This window comes from Nanorana parkeri, unplaced genomic scaffold (assembly GCF_000935625.1).
Source record: "Nanorana parkeri isolate BGI_ZX_2015 unplaced genomic scaffold, ASM93562v1 scaffold14, whole genome shotgun sequence".
Lineage (NCBI taxonomy): Eukaryota > Metazoa > Chordata > Amphibia > Anura > Dicroglossidae > Nanorana > Nanorana parkeri.
This window is the reverse complement of record NW_017306282.1, coordinates 201,940-223,185: the sequence shown is the minus strand read 5'-3', so window position 1 is coordinate 223,185 and position 21,246 is coordinate 201,940. Positions and strand designations below refer to the sequence as shown.

General features: G+C 40.4%; 1 protein-coding gene across 1 annotated transcript; it reads left to right on the top strand.

Annotated features, from left to right (window-relative positions):
- Window positions 1-428: 428 nt before the first annotated feature.
- LOC108788372 (matrix metalloproteinase-21-like) lies at window positions 429-20,444 on the top strand. Its single transcript, XM_018558128.1, has 8 exons — window positions 429-669; window positions 1,576-1,898; window positions 8,962-9,613; window positions 11,215-11,354; window positions 12,834-12,975; window positions 15,195-15,452; window positions 16,777-16,949; window positions 19,913-20,444. The coding sequence occupies exons 2-8, from the start codon at window positions 1,725-1,727 to the stop codon at window positions 20,216-20,218; spliced, it is 1,845 nt and encodes a 614-aa protein (XP_018413630.1). The 5' UTR covers window positions 429-669; window positions 1,576-1,724; the 3' UTR covers window positions 20,219-20,444.
- The last annotated feature ends 802 nt before the right edge of the window (window positions 20,445-21,246 follow it).

Below are 21,246 nucleotides of genomic sequence, written 5' to 3'. Positions count from 1 at the left end.
TGAAATATAAAAGATTTACAGGGGCTGCCGTGGTTGCCTGAGTATTATGCAGACCCTTGGTTTTATTACTTTACTGATGACTGACTTGGAACATGTATGTAGATCAGAAACGTTAGCAGTCCTTAAAGTGGCCCTAAATTCAAAAAGTAAAGATACACTTTTAATTTACTGACCTACATTTCAATACAAGGGTATTCAAGAAGGTGACATTTCCTTTTACATTTTCCTATGCATAGATGATTAACTTGACTTTCTGCTGAACAAGGGATTGAAATGCATGGGAACATCACAGGTTTATCCAGAAGCAAGAATGGTGACTTCATATGTTGGCCCATTCTCAGCATTGCAGGTTAATATTTCCAAGTCATTAAAGACCTCAATATTGAGTCCCTCTTAGAGGTGACTGTCCTCATTTCAGATGCCTGGGAACAGCCAGGACCAGTCAAGTGTAGACAAGTAGCCCCTGTACTTGAAATACATCATTAGGTTCTTCAGCATTCACTGCCCTATTTGTCAAAGGCTAACAGCTTGTATGACAGTTCACATGATAGCCTATGATTTATTCAGGGGTGGGATGGTCTCATCAAAGCGCAGACCTTGTTAAAGAAGCTTTGCCAAGGCTCTGCAGAGAGTAGAGAGAATCTCACAGAACAGGAAACTTCCAAACAAGTAAGTACAACATAACCCAACTCCAAAGAGAGAGCAAACTGCCTCTATCTGAGATTCTGTGAACAATATTTACCTGTTTTAGGAAAGAATCTTACAAAATTGTTACCATTTACTAAACTTTATAACATTTTCAATTCACTTTAATGCTAATTCCAGTTTTAACCAGCTCAGCAGAAGTTTGATTTTTCAATACTAAGCAGTTTGTTTTGTATATGGATTGGAGTTATCTTCAAAATGTATATGTTTAGTTTTGAAACATCACAGCTGTACTATGTCAATATTTGATAACTACTATAAAATTAACCGATTATTCTTATTTTATATGTGGCACAATTTGTCCTTACACAGCATTTTGTGGCTTTCAGTTTAATTTCTGCAGCAGCTACAACAATTTGTAAAGAATGATACATATGCAGGATCTGGTATTAAACATTGCTTTGGGCGTTCATTATTTTTCAAAAAAAGTTTTGGAAAAATGTTCACAAAATGAATAAATTACATTAAAGATAGTTCTTTCGTTCCCTCGCTGCTCTTTTACACACTTGCTTGTATTTAGATTGGTGTTTTTAGAAGTGATTGAAATAGAAATAGCTGTCTAGGTAATATATATGTACCATATCACACTGAGCTATTTGACTTTCAGTATATCACATTGTGATGTAATGACTTATTTACAAGAGTGCGTACATACAGCATGTAACATAATCATTTCATGTTATCCCCAAATGGCAGAAGTCAAAAAACCAGATCAGGGACAATGACTGCAAGATTTGGTGGGCTGCAAGATCTGGTGTTTTTTCATTGCATAATGCAATCATCAATTTTTAGCATAAAATGACTAAAAGCTGGGTCATTGTAAGTCAACCATGCTGGATACAGTTAAATGTAATTTTCTCTTCTTTTCAGCCTTTGAAGAGTAAGCTGTGAAAAGTTCAAAAAACTGACAAGGTGAGAAAAAGTACTAATAGTTAGTGGAAGCACTTGACTACAAGTGACACATCACGTGTACTGAACACTGATCACATGAAAACAGAAGACGGTCAGTTGGAACTGGTATGGAGCAATCTGGTTGCCTGAAAAAAGTGTCAGTCCCATTAACTCTCCTCTACCTGCTGTACTCATTGGAGGGGACAAGCTCGGAAAAACTCTTCCATAACAGAGACCATTCCGATGTAGAACTACAAAGCCACCCACAAGCTGATGCCATTCTGAGTCCGGAAGCAGCACAGGTATGACCAGTTGAGTTAGTATGACTATTTACACTAATGACATAGGACATAGGACATAGACTGTAGAGGTCACCTGTGCAGAAATAAGGTTGGGGCTACTGCATCACTGGTATATGTGTGCATGCTAAACTACTTTGTGTTGCAAGTTTGCTGCCATCTTCATGTCCACCTTTGTTGGGAGCTTGCTTAGGACTTGTATTGTACATATAAGCTTTTAATACACCACCACCAGCCTCTGTTAAGTCTCACCACTCCAGTCACACTTTCTTTTACATCACTAATGCTTCCTTTACTGTGACATTGTCTGTAGTATCATCATGCCATGTTCTTGAGTTCTTCAGCTTTGTGACCTGGGTCCATTATCATTACATAAAAAGCCCTACTGATTAAATGTTGAGGAGAGGATAGCAGTAGTCTCCCTATGGGACTTCCTTGAAGGACTCAGTGGTGTTTCTGTCAAGTTTACATGGGGAACATGTTTGTCTCTTGTTTCTCCCACCTAAATGTTATATTTTAATGGACAGCTGCCCAAACAGTTAAAGGACAGCTTCATATTTAAAGACAAATTGCCTTACCAACACTTACCTGTCCACAATGATAGAACAGTTAAATGTTTGGAAGTGGTGTGTTATTCTTTATAATTAGCTATGGTATTATTGGGTGGATTTAGCATTAGGCAAAGTAGCCTTGTGCCTGGAGAAAGCAGAGGGAAAAAAGGGGGCTTTTCTTTTAAATTCACTGGCCATCTATCTTCTTATCGTTAGTAGAAATAGAGTCATCGGCTATAAGATTACTTCCACGTTAAAGTATCTGCTCTAGACTGTACACTGAGGGGCATATGCAAAGCTCAGTGAACATTCTTTAAAAGCCTGCACTGTTCAGAGTTAACCATAAACATTAGCCCTAGAATTATTGATTTCACTCTGGCGCATGTGGCGATACCTAATATGTGTGATGCAATCAACGTTTTCATGTGTAGGCGCACCCGACACATGTTTGTGTTAGTATGTGCATATTCACGTGTTTGCGGGCACGAGGGATTTTAAACAACTTTTTTGCGTGTTTTTACATTTATTTTATTAAACTCTATTCTTTTAAAACATTTTTTTAATTTAACTTCATTTATTTAACTTAGACCCCTAATGTCACATTTGCACTCCAAATAAGCTGATCGAGCACAGATTGTGCTCAATCAGCTTCTTCCCCTTCTCCTCTAGCCAGGGAATGACAGCTCAGAAACCAAAATGCAATAAGGGCTGCTTCTGGTTTTATTCATTGGGAGCAGATCAGCAAACAGATGTTCACTGGTTTCTCTCCCTGCTACCCGATGACACCTGTGATGCCTGTCCCGAACCCACAGGGGCCCGGAAGGGCAGAAGAGCCCAGGAAGCAAGGCAGGGGTTGTGTGGCCAGAAGGGGGGGGCATTGTGTACTGGCCCCTTGAAGCAATCAGGCGGCTTTTCAGCCACCAGAATTGCTTCCAGGGTAAAGCCAGCAGTTGGCTCCATACAGGTAAACAGACTCCCGGTGGCTGGGAGTCAAATCCTAGAAAACAAAACTGTATGCTTGTTATTTGTTATTATTCAAACAGAATAACTAAAAATAATGAAAACAAATTCTGTACTTTCAATCTTTTTAAAGGCTGAGGAAATGTGCATGTATTGCAGAGATGTACTGAGTTTTTATTTCTATTTTGCCCAGACATACACTTTAAGTACTGTAAACAGCACAATAATAACCCCAAATAAGTGCTTTTTGAAAATACACTCTATTTTCCCTTTAAAACTGCTAGTATCGCCTAGGTTTGTTCTAAAGATCTTTTAAATATATGGCTCCCTCTGCTGACTTAAAATGAGTAATTGATTTTCCTGAGAGGCACTAGTCTGTAGGATTTCTATTCAGTGGCAAATCTGATTTCTTTGTAGATTTTACATTTGTTTTATTGCACACACTTAAGCCAAGGTTACAGTTTCTCTTAGATTACATGAAGATAAAATAAAGTCTTACTGCAAATGTCAATAAAAAATATACAGGGGTGGATATATGATGCAAAACCTCAGCAGGGAATGGGTTGAAAGTCTTTATAGAATGAATGAAGTAGAGGAGATGTTTTGCTCACTGATGTTATTCTATAGAATTAATTATCAGTTTGATAGTTTAGTGATGTCACTTCTCGCTACCGAATTGACAAACAGAAAGATGGTTCTCCTCATCAGTTGATATAGGGAATTGCACTTGGATATCAAAGAACAAAAAGAAACTTTATGTGTCCATCTGTCCCTCATATGGAGGGACTGTACCTTATTTGGAACTAAGCCCCTCTATGGCTTCCCTTCTCAGTTGTCCCTTTTCTTTTTTTGGTGTAACGTACAGATGTGAAACGGTTCTGTTTAACTACCAACACTATCATTCTGCACTATAACTTTCGTTCTATCTCCTAATTATCTTGTTTGTTATTTTGAAAAGCCAGAATAGGGGAAAAGTAATGGTGATAAAAAAAAAACAAATTCTGGCATATAAATTCCTAACGGTTCACATAGCTTGGAGTGTGGCAGGGTGTGTCCATTGCCTCAATACATTGTGCTTGAGGGTGACCCTCTTTCTCATCTCAGAACGTTTGAAGGTATAGCGTTGACCTGAATAAGGTTAGTCTCATACAATCAGATTGTAGCTGTGAGGGTCTAGTTTTATATCCACTTTCATACTACACGGTTGTTTGTCTATCTGGCTCAGACAACCAGACGTCTTCCTGAAAACAATGGAAGTGGGACATTGTCGTCCATTGCAGCATTGTTTCTCTTGCTATTGGTCCCATGGAGTAGAGTTGTCCATGCAAGTTTCAGCACTGGACAGAAAGAGATAATTATCCTGGTCACACAGAGATTAACAAAAATGTTGTAAAATCTCTGTAAGTGATAATGTCTAAAGAGTCAGGGATACGATCAGATCAAATCTGAAACAAAATCTGACTGTGTGTGACCAGCATTTAAAGCAAAATTGCCATTTAAGCAAACTTATTTCAAAAGCCTTTTTTGATGTGGGGAATTAAAGTAATACTGTGCTTTGTCCATGCAAGTTAAACTTACCTTTCAAATCCCCACCCATACATTCAGTGATTGAGAGTGCAGATAAATACCTAGTACTTTCAGCTATGAGGAGCATGTGACTCACTCACCTTCCTCCCATGGACAAAGCTGGTGCTGAATGATTTGCCACTCAAGCACCCAGCACTGTCACATGGAGGCTGAAGAGAGCCTTTAGCCTTGTGTAAGCTCCATTTGCACTTTGAATCTAACACAGTGCTTTCTCTATTCGATCCACGTGACTAAATAGGGTAGCAGGGAGCGAACAGAAGGTGAGACCCTAAACTGACCTTGTAGCTTTGCTTGGGCAAATCACCGGCTCACTTTAAAGTTTGCCTACCAAAAGCCAGTATGCTTCAAGTAAACTTTTCTCTAAGGCCCCGTTTACATTGAGCGGTACGCAAATCGCGCGTTTGTCGCGCGATTTGCATTTTGCGCGATATCGCGCAGTTTGTTGCGCGATATCGCGCAAATGCTTGCATTGAGCAAGCTTGAATCGCGGCTAGATCTGCTCCAAAAAGTGTCCTGCTGTAGCGACGCACGACCCGCGACAGCAGGACCCTTTGCCCCATTGAGAAGCATTGGAGAGCGATATCGCGGGGTAAATTGCTGCGATATCGCGGGAATTACCGCGCGATAAATCGCTCAATGTGAACGGGGCCTAACTTTACAAGTCTGCATCAAAAGCTCCTGAGATGTCACAATATATTGTAACAGTACAATTTTTCAGAAAAGCTTTACTTTCTATCATTAAAGTGAGCCTTGAGATCCAGTGAAGTAACTTTGCCTAGGCAGGAAGAAGCATTTGCTAAGTACTCCCATCTCCGCATTGGCAAAGTTACTTATTCTTGCTCAAGGCCCTTTTTTAATGGTAAACGGTAAGATTTTTTTAGAAAGTGTCACTGTTACAGTATATTATAAAGTGTCAGAAATGTATTTGTTTAAAGTATATTTCCACTTTTGCAGTCAAATTTGAGAAAACCCCTCTATATGTTTGTTATCTGTTCCTGCTCACACAGCATACTGAAAAATAAAAAAATAAAAAACATATTTCTTACCTTTTAGATGTTTTGTTACAGCAGGCAAGATGACTGATTCCAGGTTTTTCTCAACAACTTCAAAATTATCTGTCCTAATGGAACAGATGCTATGTGAATGGGAACATGTAACAATTATAAAATAGCCATTATCGCAGTGGCGTCACAAGGGGGGTGCGAGAGGTTTGGCCCACACACGGGTGAAACCATTGCAGGGGTGACACCGAAATGACTGACAGTGATTTTGGTGCCCCCCTCTCTAAAAAGTCAGGCACTCGGTCATGGACCGAGAGCCCGACAGTGTCAGGAGAGAGGAGGGGGCCCAACCGCATACCTCATCCCGCCAGGTGAACGTCCCCTCTTCCCTCTGCCGGCATCCAATACCAAGATGGCCGCCGGCAGGCGTCAATCAGATGGCCGCGCATGCGTGATGACCTCACGGCGGGGAAACACCCAGTCTGGAGACCGGGTGACAACCGGCCTCGGGACGCCCCTGCGTTATCCCAATTTGGTTGTGAAAGTGGAAATACACTTTAGGCTGACCATAATGGCGTACATATCTTCAAATATAATAGTAACAAACACTTTATATACATAGCAAGAAAAAACAGTTTACAGAGTGTCTTACAATAAACATAAAGTTTACAATAAAAAATACCCTAGAACAAATATTAAGCGAATAAGTAAAAACAAAAACAGAACAAATTAAAAGTAGCTTTAAAAATAAATGTGTTAAGATTCAAGTATCAAGATTTTAGTTTCAAGTAGTTCTCATATTCTCTGGAATCCATTGGAACAAATTAAACTTCCAGGATGCTAGAATGGAAATTCATCGGTTAATAGGAAAACACATGTCATAATATCTCAGTTTAAAATGAACAAGTCAGCGTAAACATCCTCCTGTCAAACCTGCACCAAGCACTGTGTGTACATTAAGAAGAGTGGGTGTATTGCTGTTCAGTTTTCTTTGGATGTGAATTAATAAGAGATATCAGATAGAATATCTTTCATTTTCCCACTCATAATCCAGCATAACAGTCAAAGCACGTACAAGCCCACCCAGGAAACATTTCTCCATCTTCCATCTGGAAAGATTAATAATGTTATTTAACTAAAACCAGAGGAGGAAATATATCAAAAGCAACTCAAGCCGAAAAGTAAAAGAAATAAGTTTCTGTAATCCATTGAAGTCAGGTTCTTCAGGCTTCTAGAAAGGGCTCCTGAGCAAGAATGCGCCGTCTTGTTGCATGACTCCATGCCATAGTATAGCCCTCTTAAATGCCATAGTGTTGTATAAACAGATTAACAGACCAGCACATATTAACACATACAATATTATTGTAGCGGCAAAGTCATCTACGCAAAATGAATACTAAAACACATAGCCAAGGTAGCCCTTATTCTCTGAAATGTGCATGTTTGACTTTGACCAAAATGTAACTTAAATATAGTCATAGTATATACAACACAGCTTAAAAAAATTTGTAAACACCTGATCATTACACCTATATGGACATTCTATTGAAAAACCAAGGGGTTGCCCACCACCCCCCTTACTAGAGAGCTATAACAGCTTACATTCTTCTGGGAAGACTTTCCACAAGATTGTGTGTCTGTGTGAATTTGTGCACATTCAGTCAATAGAGCATTTGCGAGTTCAGGAATTGTTATATGAGAAGACCTAACTGGCAAATGGCATTCCAATCCATTTCAAAGCTGTTCAGTAGGGTTGAGGTCAGGGCTCTGTGCAGGAGACTCAAGTTCCTCCACACCAAATGCCTCAAATTATGTCTTTATGAACCTGGCTTCATGCACAGGGACAGAAGGGCAGAAAAGGGCCTTACTACAAGTTTAGAAGTCCACAATTGTCTCAAATGTATTTGTATGTTGTAGCAATAACCATACCATTGACTGAAAACATCTGAACTCAATAAATTGGAGGCATGTCCACTTACTTCTGGTCATATAGGTAGGTATGATGGTAGTTGAATACAAACATTTGGCTATATAGTGCTGTTACATAGTTAACTGGAAACTATAATGGTTTTGGATCCATTGAAATGTTTTTAAAACTAAACTCCAGCTTTACCTTCTGTTCTGCACAGGCACCTCTCTGCTGTACTGAAATTGCTTGCCCTGATTTCACTGCACACTGTGAGCTTCTCAAATGTGCATTAGAAGATTCCACAAGTCCAAAAGAGCCCATTTTATTTCTTGGCTGGAGGATGCCCAGAATTCTCCAGCCCTTTCCTCCCCAGCCTGACTGTCCGTGATCCACCCCTTTGATTCATGGAATTTCAGTTCTTTCAACGACAAAGGCTCAGTATCACTTGTGGACATTGTCTAGGGCAGCCTGCATGCAAATGCAGCCTGCCTAGGAAAGCTCACTCATCCAGACTGACCATCCATGAAGACAATTTGATATTTGCATAACTCTTCCCAAGAGCCAGCTCATTGCTTGCATCAGGAATGAGGGCTCTTGAGAGTAGAACTGAAGCAGGGTGATGTGATGTTTTCAGAAAGGTATGTACAACACCCTGCCGGACCCCTCCCACCAGCAATGATCTTCTTGCATTTCCTAGAGACCTAGTGATGATGTCACTGGGTCTAAAGTAAGGCATATCATGAAAATTGAAAGATTTTAGTAAAAAGTTAATTAGCATGTTGATGGGGGCGGGGGGGGACCAGGGAAGGCACAACATACATACATAGATTAAACGTCAGCTTTAACTGATCTGATTGAACTGATTTAATAAAAGACTACATGATATTTACATGTAATATTTAATATGTATAGTACCTGACTAAAAAAAAGAAACAAACATTTTATTGCTTTAATCCACAATAAATGAATAAAGAACATGTGTTCAAAACCACTTTATATAATACCTAATGTGTGCATCACTTGGCTCTGAGATTCCGTTTTTTTTTTCTGTTTTGCAGCAATATCTGGTAAAATATGGTTGGGTGAATCCTGTCAACTGGGAGGAGCAGGGATTTGGAGATTCACCTGAACTTGACCAAGCTCCACAAGATGTCTCTCAACTCATTTCAGAAGGCGATTCATCAGAACGCTCTTTCTTTCCTTCTCCTGATAAGACGGAGTTAAGCCCATCTTTTTCTGAGTCCTTGAAAAAATTTCAAGAGGCCAATGGGCTAAATGCCACGGGCATCCTGGACACACCCACCAAACTGGCCATGAACAAACCCCGTTGTGGTGTTCCTGACCGCAAAATACCATCAAGACGTAAAAATGCAACTTTGAGCCTTTTGGCGACAAATGAAACAGACCATGATTCCATGGAACCAGAAAGAACTCAGCGTGGAAGGAGAAGTGTTCTGGCCACACTGGTGAATCACTATAGAAAGAAACGGGACGAGAGAAATGCTCTGGAAAACGGAAATGCCATGAGTATTTCCAAGAGGACATTGAAGTGGAGGCTCATGGGAGAGGGGTACAGCATGCAATTGACCATTGAACAGCAGAGGAGAATACTCCGTACTGCTTTCCGTATGTGGAGTGAGGTCATCCCACTGCAATTTGAGGAGGATCTCACTGGAGATGACATAGACATTCGAGTTGGATTTGGCACAGGCAAGTTTATAATCATTTCTTGCTTAGTGAAAACCATGACAATTCTGGAAAAGGGATGATTCCGGGACTGTACCTTGTTCTTAACCCCTAACTATAACCTCTAAACATAACACAAACCTCTAAACGTAAACTGTAACACTACTCATAAAGTTCCAGTGTTTCCAGTTAGTCCTTTCTTTTTATTTGATATTGCCGAGTCATATTTCTAAGTTGAAGGATTCCTAATGGGACAAGGCAATTATTTTTGGTCAACATAGCATACCTATAAAAAAAAACTTAATAATGAAAAAAAGGTTTGTTGGCCAGAGTGACCAATGAGATGCCAACTGTGATTGTTTTAGTGCCGGATTGACTCTGACTAATGGTGAAGAGAGTTGACAAACCTACAATTTGTTTTACGGCATGGGTTGTTTGCCACCTTTTGCTCCCATTAAAAGGGAAATCTTTGTTGTATTGGATAGAGTAGTTAAGGGTTAGAACATTTTTAGTTTTTTTTATTGCTGTCTGTCTTGGAGAGAATCATCATCTATATTTGTCCTAGTGACCACTTTCACTTAATGTCTTTATTCAACCTCAAATACTATGTAACTATGTAACATGAAGTGATGGTGTCACCAGAACAGGAAGTGGACCTCTCTTGTATTTGCTCCCTTTTGGTTTGTTAAACATACCATTGAAAGTATTTTGTCATATCTGTTTGATAAGTGCAACAAATTACTTGTTGATTCCTTAATAAATCTTGTAAGCTGATAACTTCCTGTGCTCTCTGCCTCCTCTGACTGTGACCAGAGGGGGACGTCTCCTGCAGTCCTTTTCTAGAGTGACAACGCTGCTCCCTCATAGGTACAGTACAGTTGCCACACTTTCTGTGTTGGGAAGCAAAACATTTTCAATAGATATGTTGTTTCAAACAATCCAGTATATGGTTTATAGTTCTGTGTATGACCAGCATTGATATGCAGTTTAGAGCAAAACTAAGGATCTGCAGGAGACGGGGTTTTCCACATAGCACCCTGGATGGATATTAAGTAGGAGGCTACTGTTACCGGGTTAAGAATGTGCACAATGAAATGACAATGTGCAGTAAGCCATAATACATTTGTTCTTGGTTTACAAAAGTAAAAAGTGATGCATTTGAATTACACTCTGCACAGACAGATTAAAAGCTAAAAATCATATACAGCTGAACTCCTGGCTGGTATTAAAAAAACACCAATATATACAGTTATCTGTTCAGAAAAAGGAGAGAGGTAAGTGATCAAAACAAGGACGAGGGGGCCATTAGTCTGCCCCTTCATTGTCCAGTCAAAAGCTGGGGGTAGACGGGACAGGAGAAAGGGTTCAAATTGCCAGGCTGGCTGAGCTGTGTACATTTTTGGACTGAATGAACATGAAGGGATACTTTGACAGGTAAAAAGGTTACATATACTATATGTGTTTCATTGTGCATTTAGCTATTTGCCTGAATTTCAACTTTATTGTTTAAAAGCAGCCCCAACGGTTTCCTAGTTTATTTTGATGCAATAAATTCGAAGGCACAAAGTGCACATTTTCCAATTTCTGTCATAAATGTATGGTAATAACTATCTGGATCTTCACAGGGCAGCACCTTGGCTGTTCTCAGGCATTTGATGGAGCCGGGCAGGAGTTTGCCCACGCCTGGTACCTGGGAGACATTCATTTTGATGATGATGAACATTTTGTTGGTCCGACCAGCGAACAAGGAATCAGCCTTCTAAAAGTGAGTCTGTGCTGTAAAAATACCTTTTATGAGAATAACATATCACGATGATCCCATGGCTTCTGTAATCTCAGAAGTTCTGAATTGAATTGTTGCATACTTGTTCTGAAAAAATATGAAAGCCATTGGATCAGTATGATGTAAGGCATTTAGCACTTTAGAGGCCACTAGAATTTTCAGAAGGAACTTTATTTTGTGTTTGCATATTTCTTTTATGGCAGGTCCCAGGGAAGTTTTTAAAACATTGATACATTATTAGATATAGTACATGTGTTCACAAAGTTTTATACCTTTTATATTATGTTATGACAAATCTTAAATTGTAATGCAGAACAGTTACCATAGTACATTTTTAAAGTGAACCTTTCACTTAAAAACAACCACTACCCCCCTCCCCACTAATTAAAAGTCCCCCCCAGGGATGTCCTGATATGGATACTGGGCATTTTCAGGAGTACTTGTACTCCTGAGAATGCCCCAATACTAAAGGCTGATAACGGCCTTTTACATTTTCAAAACGTATCAGCTGCTGAGGTGCCGCACTTGTGGGGACCTGGCCGTAGCTGTCCTTGGCAGTGCCTGTCTGGCCCAATATCTCCTTCTCCTCCTTCCCGGTGCAGGCACAGCCAAGGACAGCCCCACACCGAACAAACAGCCCCGTGGAGGGCAGAAAACCCCCGCCCGCTTCTTCAGCACAGTGCCCGAGTTTTCAGCCCAGTCCCAATCGTTCAGCCTGGTGCCCGATCGTTCAGCCCGATGCCTGATCATTTAGCCTAGCGTCTGCCCCCAGAGCCTCGCATGCAGCCTGGTGACATCTGTACACTTGTACAGATGTATACTTGTACTTGGTCTTAAAAAAATAGTATCGGGACATCCCCCCGCCCCTTCATGATGTAGAATCGCTAGCTATTATAAAAAATATTGCAATAGATAGTAAAAGTATCTTAAAGTCGGCCCTTACTTCTGGCCTATGATTTTACTCATTCATCCCACAGCCTCCTCGGAAGTCTGAGGATCCTAAATCTCAAGATTCCTTATTGACAAAAATTAAATTTACTCATAAGGAAATAAAATGAATAGCTATGAATGAGTAGTTTGCATTTTCCTGGTTGCTATGAAGGGAAAAGTATAGGGTAGGGCATTGCTGTATGAGCCAAAAAAATAACAACACCATTTTACCAGCACTTAAATGTACTGTATCTTTAAAGAGGAGAAAAAAAATAAGAAATAAAGTGCAAATTCATAAGGTATGTGTATTAGTATAAGGTATTTGTATTGGTATAAGGTATTTGTATTAGTTAAATCTCCATTTCTACTTTTTCAACAAAAACAACAATATTTATGTTTATGAACTGATGAGAAAAATATGTTGAAGAAAACTAAAACAGGTTATCAGATTTACCAAATTTTCTTTAGCAGGAAATACACAACCCATACAATAAAATCAAGAATATTTATTTCTAATATAATCTGTTGCAGGTTGCTGTCCATGAAATTGGTCATGCTCTTGGCCTGCCCCATATAAATCGCTTGGGCTCGGTGATGCAGCCAAACTATACACCTCAAGGGAAACACTTAGAGTTGGACTGGGAGGACAGAAAAGCTGTACAGAAAAAATATGGTAATATATTTATTTATTTGTATAGCTGAAATTCTGAAAAACTTTGTAATAATCAATTGCATCAGTCCCTTTTCCAGAGGAGTTTGCAGTTTTGGGTGGAAGGTATACGGTTTGGAAAAGCTTTAGGTTCTGTGAAATTAAGTAGCAGCAATGTGGTAAGTGTTCTGGATCACGCAGGACAACCTGCGGAAGGCAGACACTATGGGGCTGTGCCCAAAATTTAAGGACTATCCCACAGGATCCAGGACACTTGGCAACTGTGCAGATAGCTGTTTCTCTTTACTACAGCAGATATCGGCCGGCTGGGCAGCAGGAGTGGTGAATATTAAATTGTATAAATTTTTTTGCTTTACAAACTGTTTCTATTGCTGAAGGTGTCCTCATTGGAGATATCACCTGTCTTGATGGTGACCATCATCTCTCTAGAAAATAAAGTGAAATCCTTCTTGATGGAGACACAGAAAAACCTTTCAGAGGTTCTAACTTTTCTCCACATGAATAAAAACAACAACAAAAAAGTATTAACAAGGATTTAACACATGTGCTTTCTATTCCAAGTCTTTATTACTCCTGCTGACTCTCACTAAAAAAAAAAAAAAGTAACAATGTCAAAGTAGGTTAATAATACCTGTTCAATAAGTTCAATTACTCCTGCTGACTCTCACTAAAAAAAAAAAGTAACCCTGTCAAAGTAGGTTAATAATACCAGTTCAATAAGCTACAGTTGTAATCAAAATTATTCAACCCTGTTGCAAATCAGGTTTATTGGCAAAATGTACAGACTTTCAGCTGTTTGTAATGAACAAATCAAATTAAAGCATTTGAACTAGGTCAAGACAAAGAATGTTTCAAGTGGTTTCCCCAAATCCAATTGAAAATGCAACTTTTATTGACTTCTGCAGTCTCAAAATTATTCAACCCTTTCCTGGCAAGTATCTTTAGTACTCAGTACAGCACCCTTTTGCTGCTGATCTGCTGCAAATGAGATGCACAGCCAGACACCAGCTTCTGACAGCGTTCCTGAGGAATCTTAGCCCACTCTTTATGAGCAATGTTCTCCAGTTCACTAATATTCTTGGGTTTGCATGCTGCATCCGCCTTCTTCAAATCCCACCAGAAATTGTCTGTGGGGTTCAAGTCAGGTGACTGTGATGACTACAGTAGAATCTTCCAGGACTTCTTCTGCAGCCAATTCTTGGTAGAATTTGAGCTATGCTTGGGATCATTGTCCTGTTGGAAGGTCCAATGACACCCAAACTTCAGGTTCCTCACAGATGGCATGAGGTTTTCTCCCAGCATTTCCTGATACTTCAATGAATCCATCTTGCCTTCCACACACTGCAGGTTTCCAGTGCCAGAGGTTGCACAGCAGCCCCAGAGCATAACTGAACCACCACCATGCTTAACTGTAGGCAGTTTTCTTTTCAGTGTATGCATCATTCTTCTTCCTCCAGACATACCGCTGATCTATAAGGCCAAAATATTCCAGTTTTGTTTCATCGCACCACAGAACAGAATCCCAAAACTTGAAGAAGGCGGATGCAGCACGCAAATCCATGAATATTAGTGAAGTGGAAGCCATTGCTCATGAGGAATGGGCTAAGATTCCTCAGGAACACTGTCAGAAGCTGGGTTCTGGCTATACATCTAGTTTGCAGCAGGTTATGACAGCAAAAGGGTGCTCTATTAAGTACAAAAATTGCTTGCCATGAAGTGGTTGAATAATTTTGAGACTGCAGAAGTCATTGCTTTTGTTTGATGTGTTCATTGCAAACAGCTGAAAGTCTTTACATTTTGCCAATAAACCTAATTTGCAATGGGGGTTGAATATTTTTGCTTACAACTGTACACTGATTGAAGAAGTGTATAGCCAGCTTTAGTATCTGACACTTCCAAGTAAATCGGGTGTCTGTGTCCCCCCGCTGGCCACTTTGGTTCTACCTGCTGGCCACTACATCACTACAGTTCTGCAGAGATGCAATAATGACATGGCGATTGACAGGTGAAACCACAGCACACAGCAGAGGAACCAGGCATTTAACATACCTGGAAGTGTCACCATGCAGGGGAGTGAGGGAGTGAAGATCTAAGTCACCAGTGGCGGGACTGGTAAATTATATAGGTAGAGGGAGGTGCTATAAGTAACCTACCTATGCTGTACATATAATTATGCAAAATGTGAAGAGCACCAGATTTAATCTGTATCACTCTGTCACCAGGCTCATGCGATGGCAGCTTCAGCACTGTGTTTGATTGGGTCAGGAAGGAAAAGAATTCACGTGGAGAAGCCTTCTACAGGTTCAACACTTACTTCTTCAAGACTGGCTGGTACTGGATGTATGAAAACAAGGGTAACAGAACAAGATTTGGAGATCCTCTGCCAATCAAAACAGGCTGGAAAGGACTTCCAGACAGAGACATAGATGCCTATGTGCATGTCTGGACGTGGAATATAGATGCCCAGTATTTCTTTAAAGGTAAGAATCCCTGTAAATCATAAGGGACAGGAAGGCTTGCACAGCAATAAAAACTTCAGTACTTTCAGTAGTTCAAAGCTTTACCCATTCTACTACTATTAATTGGTACGTGTCCCCTTTGGTCCTGACAGGAATCAATTCTCCTCACAGATGATAATCAAAACCCGACACAGGCTCTAAACCAGTGGTGGTCAGCTTACTAAGAATTGGGAACATCAAGTGCTGCCACTAACATCATAATAGGAACTGCACATAATATTCAGTGAATGTAGTGCTGCAATAAGCTCTCAGGGATTGCAGACATGCAACAGGAGATGGTCAGAGACTATCAGCATGCTATAATAGATGGTCAGAGACTGCAGAGATGCTGCAAGAGATGGCCAGAGAATGACACATGCTACAGGACATGGTCAGAGACTGCAGACACGCTACAGGAGATGGTCAGATACTGGGGACATGCTAGTGAAGATTAACAGAGACTGGGGACATGCTACAAGGGACACATTTGTGTTCCCAACAGCCCCCTTGCCACAATTGTTATATTTCCCTCAGCAAGATTCTATTTAAGATCAAAGAAAAAAATCATGAAAAGGGATGGTTAACACAAAAAAACAGTCTAAATAATGTTTTCCTCCTCACTAGCCTGAATAAGCATCAAAACAAAGAGTACTGTCTACAGGGCCCCCCAAGGGCCACACATTAAGTGCCAAATGGGCAAACCACAAGCCATACCTCCCCAAGCCTCTAAACCTTCCCAACTCTATCCCAAGCAAAATAAAGATTTTTGTGTGGAGTTGGGCTCCATAATCCTATAAAATGCATTTCACCGGCCTCCTCCAAAACAAATTTGCTTTATGTTGTTTCATGCAAAATGATAATGTAGTAAGTGTAGTCAGGACTGGATTTCCCACAAGGCCTACCAAGGCCCATCCTTGGGGCAGCAGGGAGTAGAGGGGCAGCAGGGGTGTGGAATTCCTATCTCCCGAAGCCTGGGAGCTGTTTTCTACATTTAGCCCTGCTTTGGGCAAGCAGAGCTAAATGTACAGCGGGTAAGCCACCGCTTGCTATGTACAAGTGATCTTGGCGGTTCCGCCTAGTAGGCAGCCTGCAAGTCTGCCATTCTCCATGGAGTGGTTTGGCGGGTAGGGGGCGCTTTGAGGAATCTGGCCTTGGGACAGCAGAGAGAGTAAATCCGGCCCTGAGTGCAATAGATGACTACCGTGAGGGCATTGCTGTGAGTTAGGAGCCCTCAAACTCTGTCTAATCTCTGTGTTCATATGCAGATGGTGACCCATATTTAATTATGGCTTCCTTTCTTTTTAAGGTACTCAAGTCTGGCGCTACGACCCTGACAAAGACTCAGCTTATACAGAAGACTGGAAGAAAAATAAGTATCCTCAGCTCATATCCGAGACTTTTCCTGGGGCTCCAAGTCCACTTGATGCTGCTTTCTTTGACAAAAAGGATCGACTCATATATTTCTTCAGGCAAAACAATGTATGTACCCATATATTGTATGTACTTTTATTAGATGCAATTGTTTTATGATGGGACCTCATGTGTCATTTGCTTTGGACCTTGATTGTCAAGCTACCTATGGTTTCAAGAAAGGTGTGCTTATCAGGCCTTGATGGCAACACCTTTTCTGATAATTAGGGGCCTAAATCAAACCTCTAAGACCACCATTTGTGAAAGCCCCATATAAGTGACCCTGCCACTATGTTAAAGAAGTTTAAAGAGAGCCACCCTTGTAAAAGAAGAAGGTTTCTACTTGTCTTTTCAGCAGGTCGTGTGTCATATCTTCACTCTCCTAAAGAAATCCAGAAACTGATTCTATCCAATATGTTACAGATAGCTTTTCCATGCTGAGCTCTGTGGCCCCTACTGCCGGTACCTATGTCACTACAAGTCACAGTAGTGGCGTGGCAGATGGCAGGAGGAATCACAGTGAACATGCCACCTGCTGGAAAGGTAAGTCTAAGCCCCATTACAGCCCTATTTGTCTTTGTTTCTATTTAACTGAATCGCTTCAAAGTGCTTCTACAGTATAGCCAGCATTTTAAGCATGAAGAATTGCTTTAATTTCTGTCTTTTTTTGGGGGGCATTTGTGTCCTATAAGGAATATTCACTTAATTTCCTGTATTAGAGAAATTACAGGAAGTTATAGGAATTCTCTCAAAAGTCAAGTGAAATTCCCTTTTAGACAGCTGTCACTGAAATAGGGGACCCCATAGAAAGATTTTTTTTCTTACCTCATGTTTCAGTGACAAACATTACGTTTTCGATTGTTCAGCCACCTCATAGATTTGTACTGTGAGATGGAACAGTACATCAAAAACCATTGTGTAGTGTTACAAAGAAGTAATCACAGGCTGAGTATGTAATAGAAACATATGACTTCCTCTATGCACATAGAGGTATAGTACTACAAACTATACAATATATAGTAGTATACAGTATATACTATTTAGTCATTACTATACAATATATAGTAATAGAGAAAGAAGGCTTTTAAAACATTTTGAGTTACTCTTCAGAATTTCTGGCCAGTTCTATAAAAGGTGGAAATATAATGAGGTTGAACATCACTGATTGCTATAAGCAACATAATTTAGCAAAAATAATCTTATTAATGTAAGTTAATATAAAAAAAAAAAGTTGTTTGTGTATGTATAATTTGTAATTCTCTATGTACATGGGGCAGCTACTGTATATCTGCTCTTTACTTTTGGAGGATCTGCTTCCTGCTCTGTAGTGTTACACAATGGTTGAACTTTACTGCTCCTTATCATAATGTAAATATATAAGTTGGCAAACTCATTAAAAACATTGCACTGCATGTGTGGATAATATCCTCTCTCGCCAGCCGGAGACAGAGTGATTGGAGAATGGAGACAAAATGGAGATTGCAAATCTCTTCTAGTGGCAAATCTACAAACTGCTATATTTAATAGAATACCACAAATAAGGAAGTGTAAGCATTTAAAGTACATGTAAAAGATATCACTAAAATCTCATGCAATGTCATTTCAAAATTAATTTTCAAAATGTTTTTAAACCGGCAACATTCATGAAAATAGGTGATCCTGCCATGAAGGTATTTGTTCAGGCACCTTCTGGTATAGGGTGACGATGCACTGTCCCTATTTTCTAGCTGTGCTCCTGCATTGTCACCCTATCACAGAGGTTTGCCTATTCTAAGTAGCTATCTCAACATACATGACACAGGCATAGTCAACATCAGGAACCTCGCCCTAAGAAATGTCATGCAGCCATTGCTCGAGTGCACGTAGAAAGGAAGTGTTTGCAAAAAGGCTGCGGGTTATCAGCAGCACTGAGATGCAACAAAGAGTGAAAAATAGGTGAAAATAAGTATTTTGCTAAACAGTAAGCAAGTGTTTATGATACATGGTGCTTTGGCAAACTATGTCAGTTAAGGGTTACATACACCTTAAAGTCCTCTCCGGGCAAAGAACAAAAACTTACCCTTCCAGTGGAGCTACCCCTGCACTGCAAGGGTTAAGTGTAATTTTTTTTTTTAATTTCTAGGTTATTCCGAGCTGTTTTACTTATCTGATCCTGGCTCCTGTACTGGTCAGTGTCCACTTCTTCTCTCCCTCCACTACGCATGTTGGAATATCCCTCACGTTAAATGCAGGTCAATGGACCTTCATAAGACAGGATGGTGCCAGCGCTCCTTAGCCTGCCAGAGCCCAGGGGAGAAGAGGCTAAGGTGCCTGGTCTAGCAGCCTAGACGGAGATGACGGGAGCGGGGATAAGGTAAGTAAAAAACAGTTTTCATAGTGTCCCCTAGACATAACAAGGAAGCTTACAACACAACTACAGAGTAGGACTTTCAAGGTGTACACGTGAATAAATAAAATTAATATTTATTTGAATATCTTATAAATGCGGCACACTATTATACACGTTACAATAAACAAGGTCCAAGGGAAGGCCTCCTTATGAACGTCTGACAGGAGATGCCTATCAACATCCAGTCCATAATGTAGGGAATGTTAATATATACAAAATGTCCTCAAATTAAATCCTATAAGATGGGATGACGCCAGCGGTCCTTAGACCGATGGAGCCCAGGGGAGAAGAGGCTGCAGGGGCTGATCTAGCAGCCTAGAAGGAGGGGGCAGGAGCAGGGATCAGGTAAGTAAAACAGCTTTCATATTGTCCTGAAGACATAACCAAGCACTTAGCCCTTGCAGGGCAGGGGTAACCCCACTGCAAGGGTATGGTTTTTGTTTTCCAGGAGATAGACTTTAATATAATAACAAAATATGAAAGATCGAGAATCTAAAAATGCCAAAGTCACCCCAGAAATGACTTTGTAGTTAATAATAATTGTAGTTAATAATAATAACTCGCACTGAAATTATTCTCTACTTTCAGGATTCAGAAATGTTTTTGATTAATACAAATCACTAACGGGCCCTAATCATTCTAGGTGACTGCATTCAGCGTGGATAAGAACAAAATAGTTGAAGGTTTTCCAAAACGCATCGTAGATGTTTTCCCGTCGGTGAACCCTGCAGACCATCCAATAGGGTACCTAGATGCTGTCTACTTTTCCTACACACATCAGGCAGCCTACTTCATGAAAGGCAGTTATTACTGGAAAATGGTAAAAGACCAAGAGAGGCAAGCCAACGCATCCCTGCCGCTCAACGGACTGTGGCCCAGGAAAAAGATCAACTCCAAATGGTATGATATCTGTGATGTCCATCCTTCCGCTCTCTTCAACACAACATAGACCGGAAATCTGTTACGTTTGGTCTGTATGTTCAGCAGCGAAGGAAAAAAACATTGCAACACAATGTTTATTATTGCATTCCAGCCACCTCCAACGCTTCGCCGCGTGCCATTATAGCTGTTCCCAGGACTGCTGCTACGGGAAGGGAACGGGGAGGCCCAGCAGTCATGGGTTGCCACAAATAACTTGTGATCACTTGTGTAATATCAAAATAACTAACGTGCTACTTTCTCCAGGAAATGTTTAACTTGCTGTGTATTATATCCAGAGAATACAGGCTCCGAGACTAACACAACATTCCACAATCTGTTTTTTAAAGTGTACCTGTCCTGACACACTGAAAAAATGTAGGGCGGGCCACATTAAAAAAAGCTTAATGTTGTATGTAGTTACAGTCCCAATTGCCTTTAATGAGAGAAAAGTTTACTTCAATCCCCTCCTGAGGTTTTTTTTTTAATCCCCTCTTACCTCTTAAACTGGATTTTCTGAAAAAACTATACTAATATGCCCAGCCAAATCAGCGCATTGAAGTGTCTTGCTAACAAAAAACAACCAAATGTCGATGTATTACAGAGAAATCGCCAGGTGAACTTTCAGAACTCTAGATTCCAGGAGATTTGATTTCCTGCGTCTCCCCCGTTGTTCTCAGTGGTTTCTCCTGTGCTACTACTGTGTCCTGTGTTGACATGAAAAAGGTAGAAATGTCACCAGAATCCTTTTAGGATAGCAGAATGCCAAGCATGATGAAGGGACCCTGCGCGGCCCCGAAAGCGCTTGTTTATATGACAAGGAACTTCGAATAAATGAACATTCTGCTATTCTAAAATGATTCTGGTGTGCTGGTGATATTTCTGCCTTTTGCTGAGATTTGCAGTCACTGCGAGCACCCCCCATCCTCTTAACTTCACCCGGAAATTTACTCTCTCCATCACAGGTACTTTTTTTTATTAGCAAGTCACTTTAATGGTGTCATACATTCTGTAAGCTGAATTAGATGCTGTTGTGGACAGACATGCAAGTGATCATAG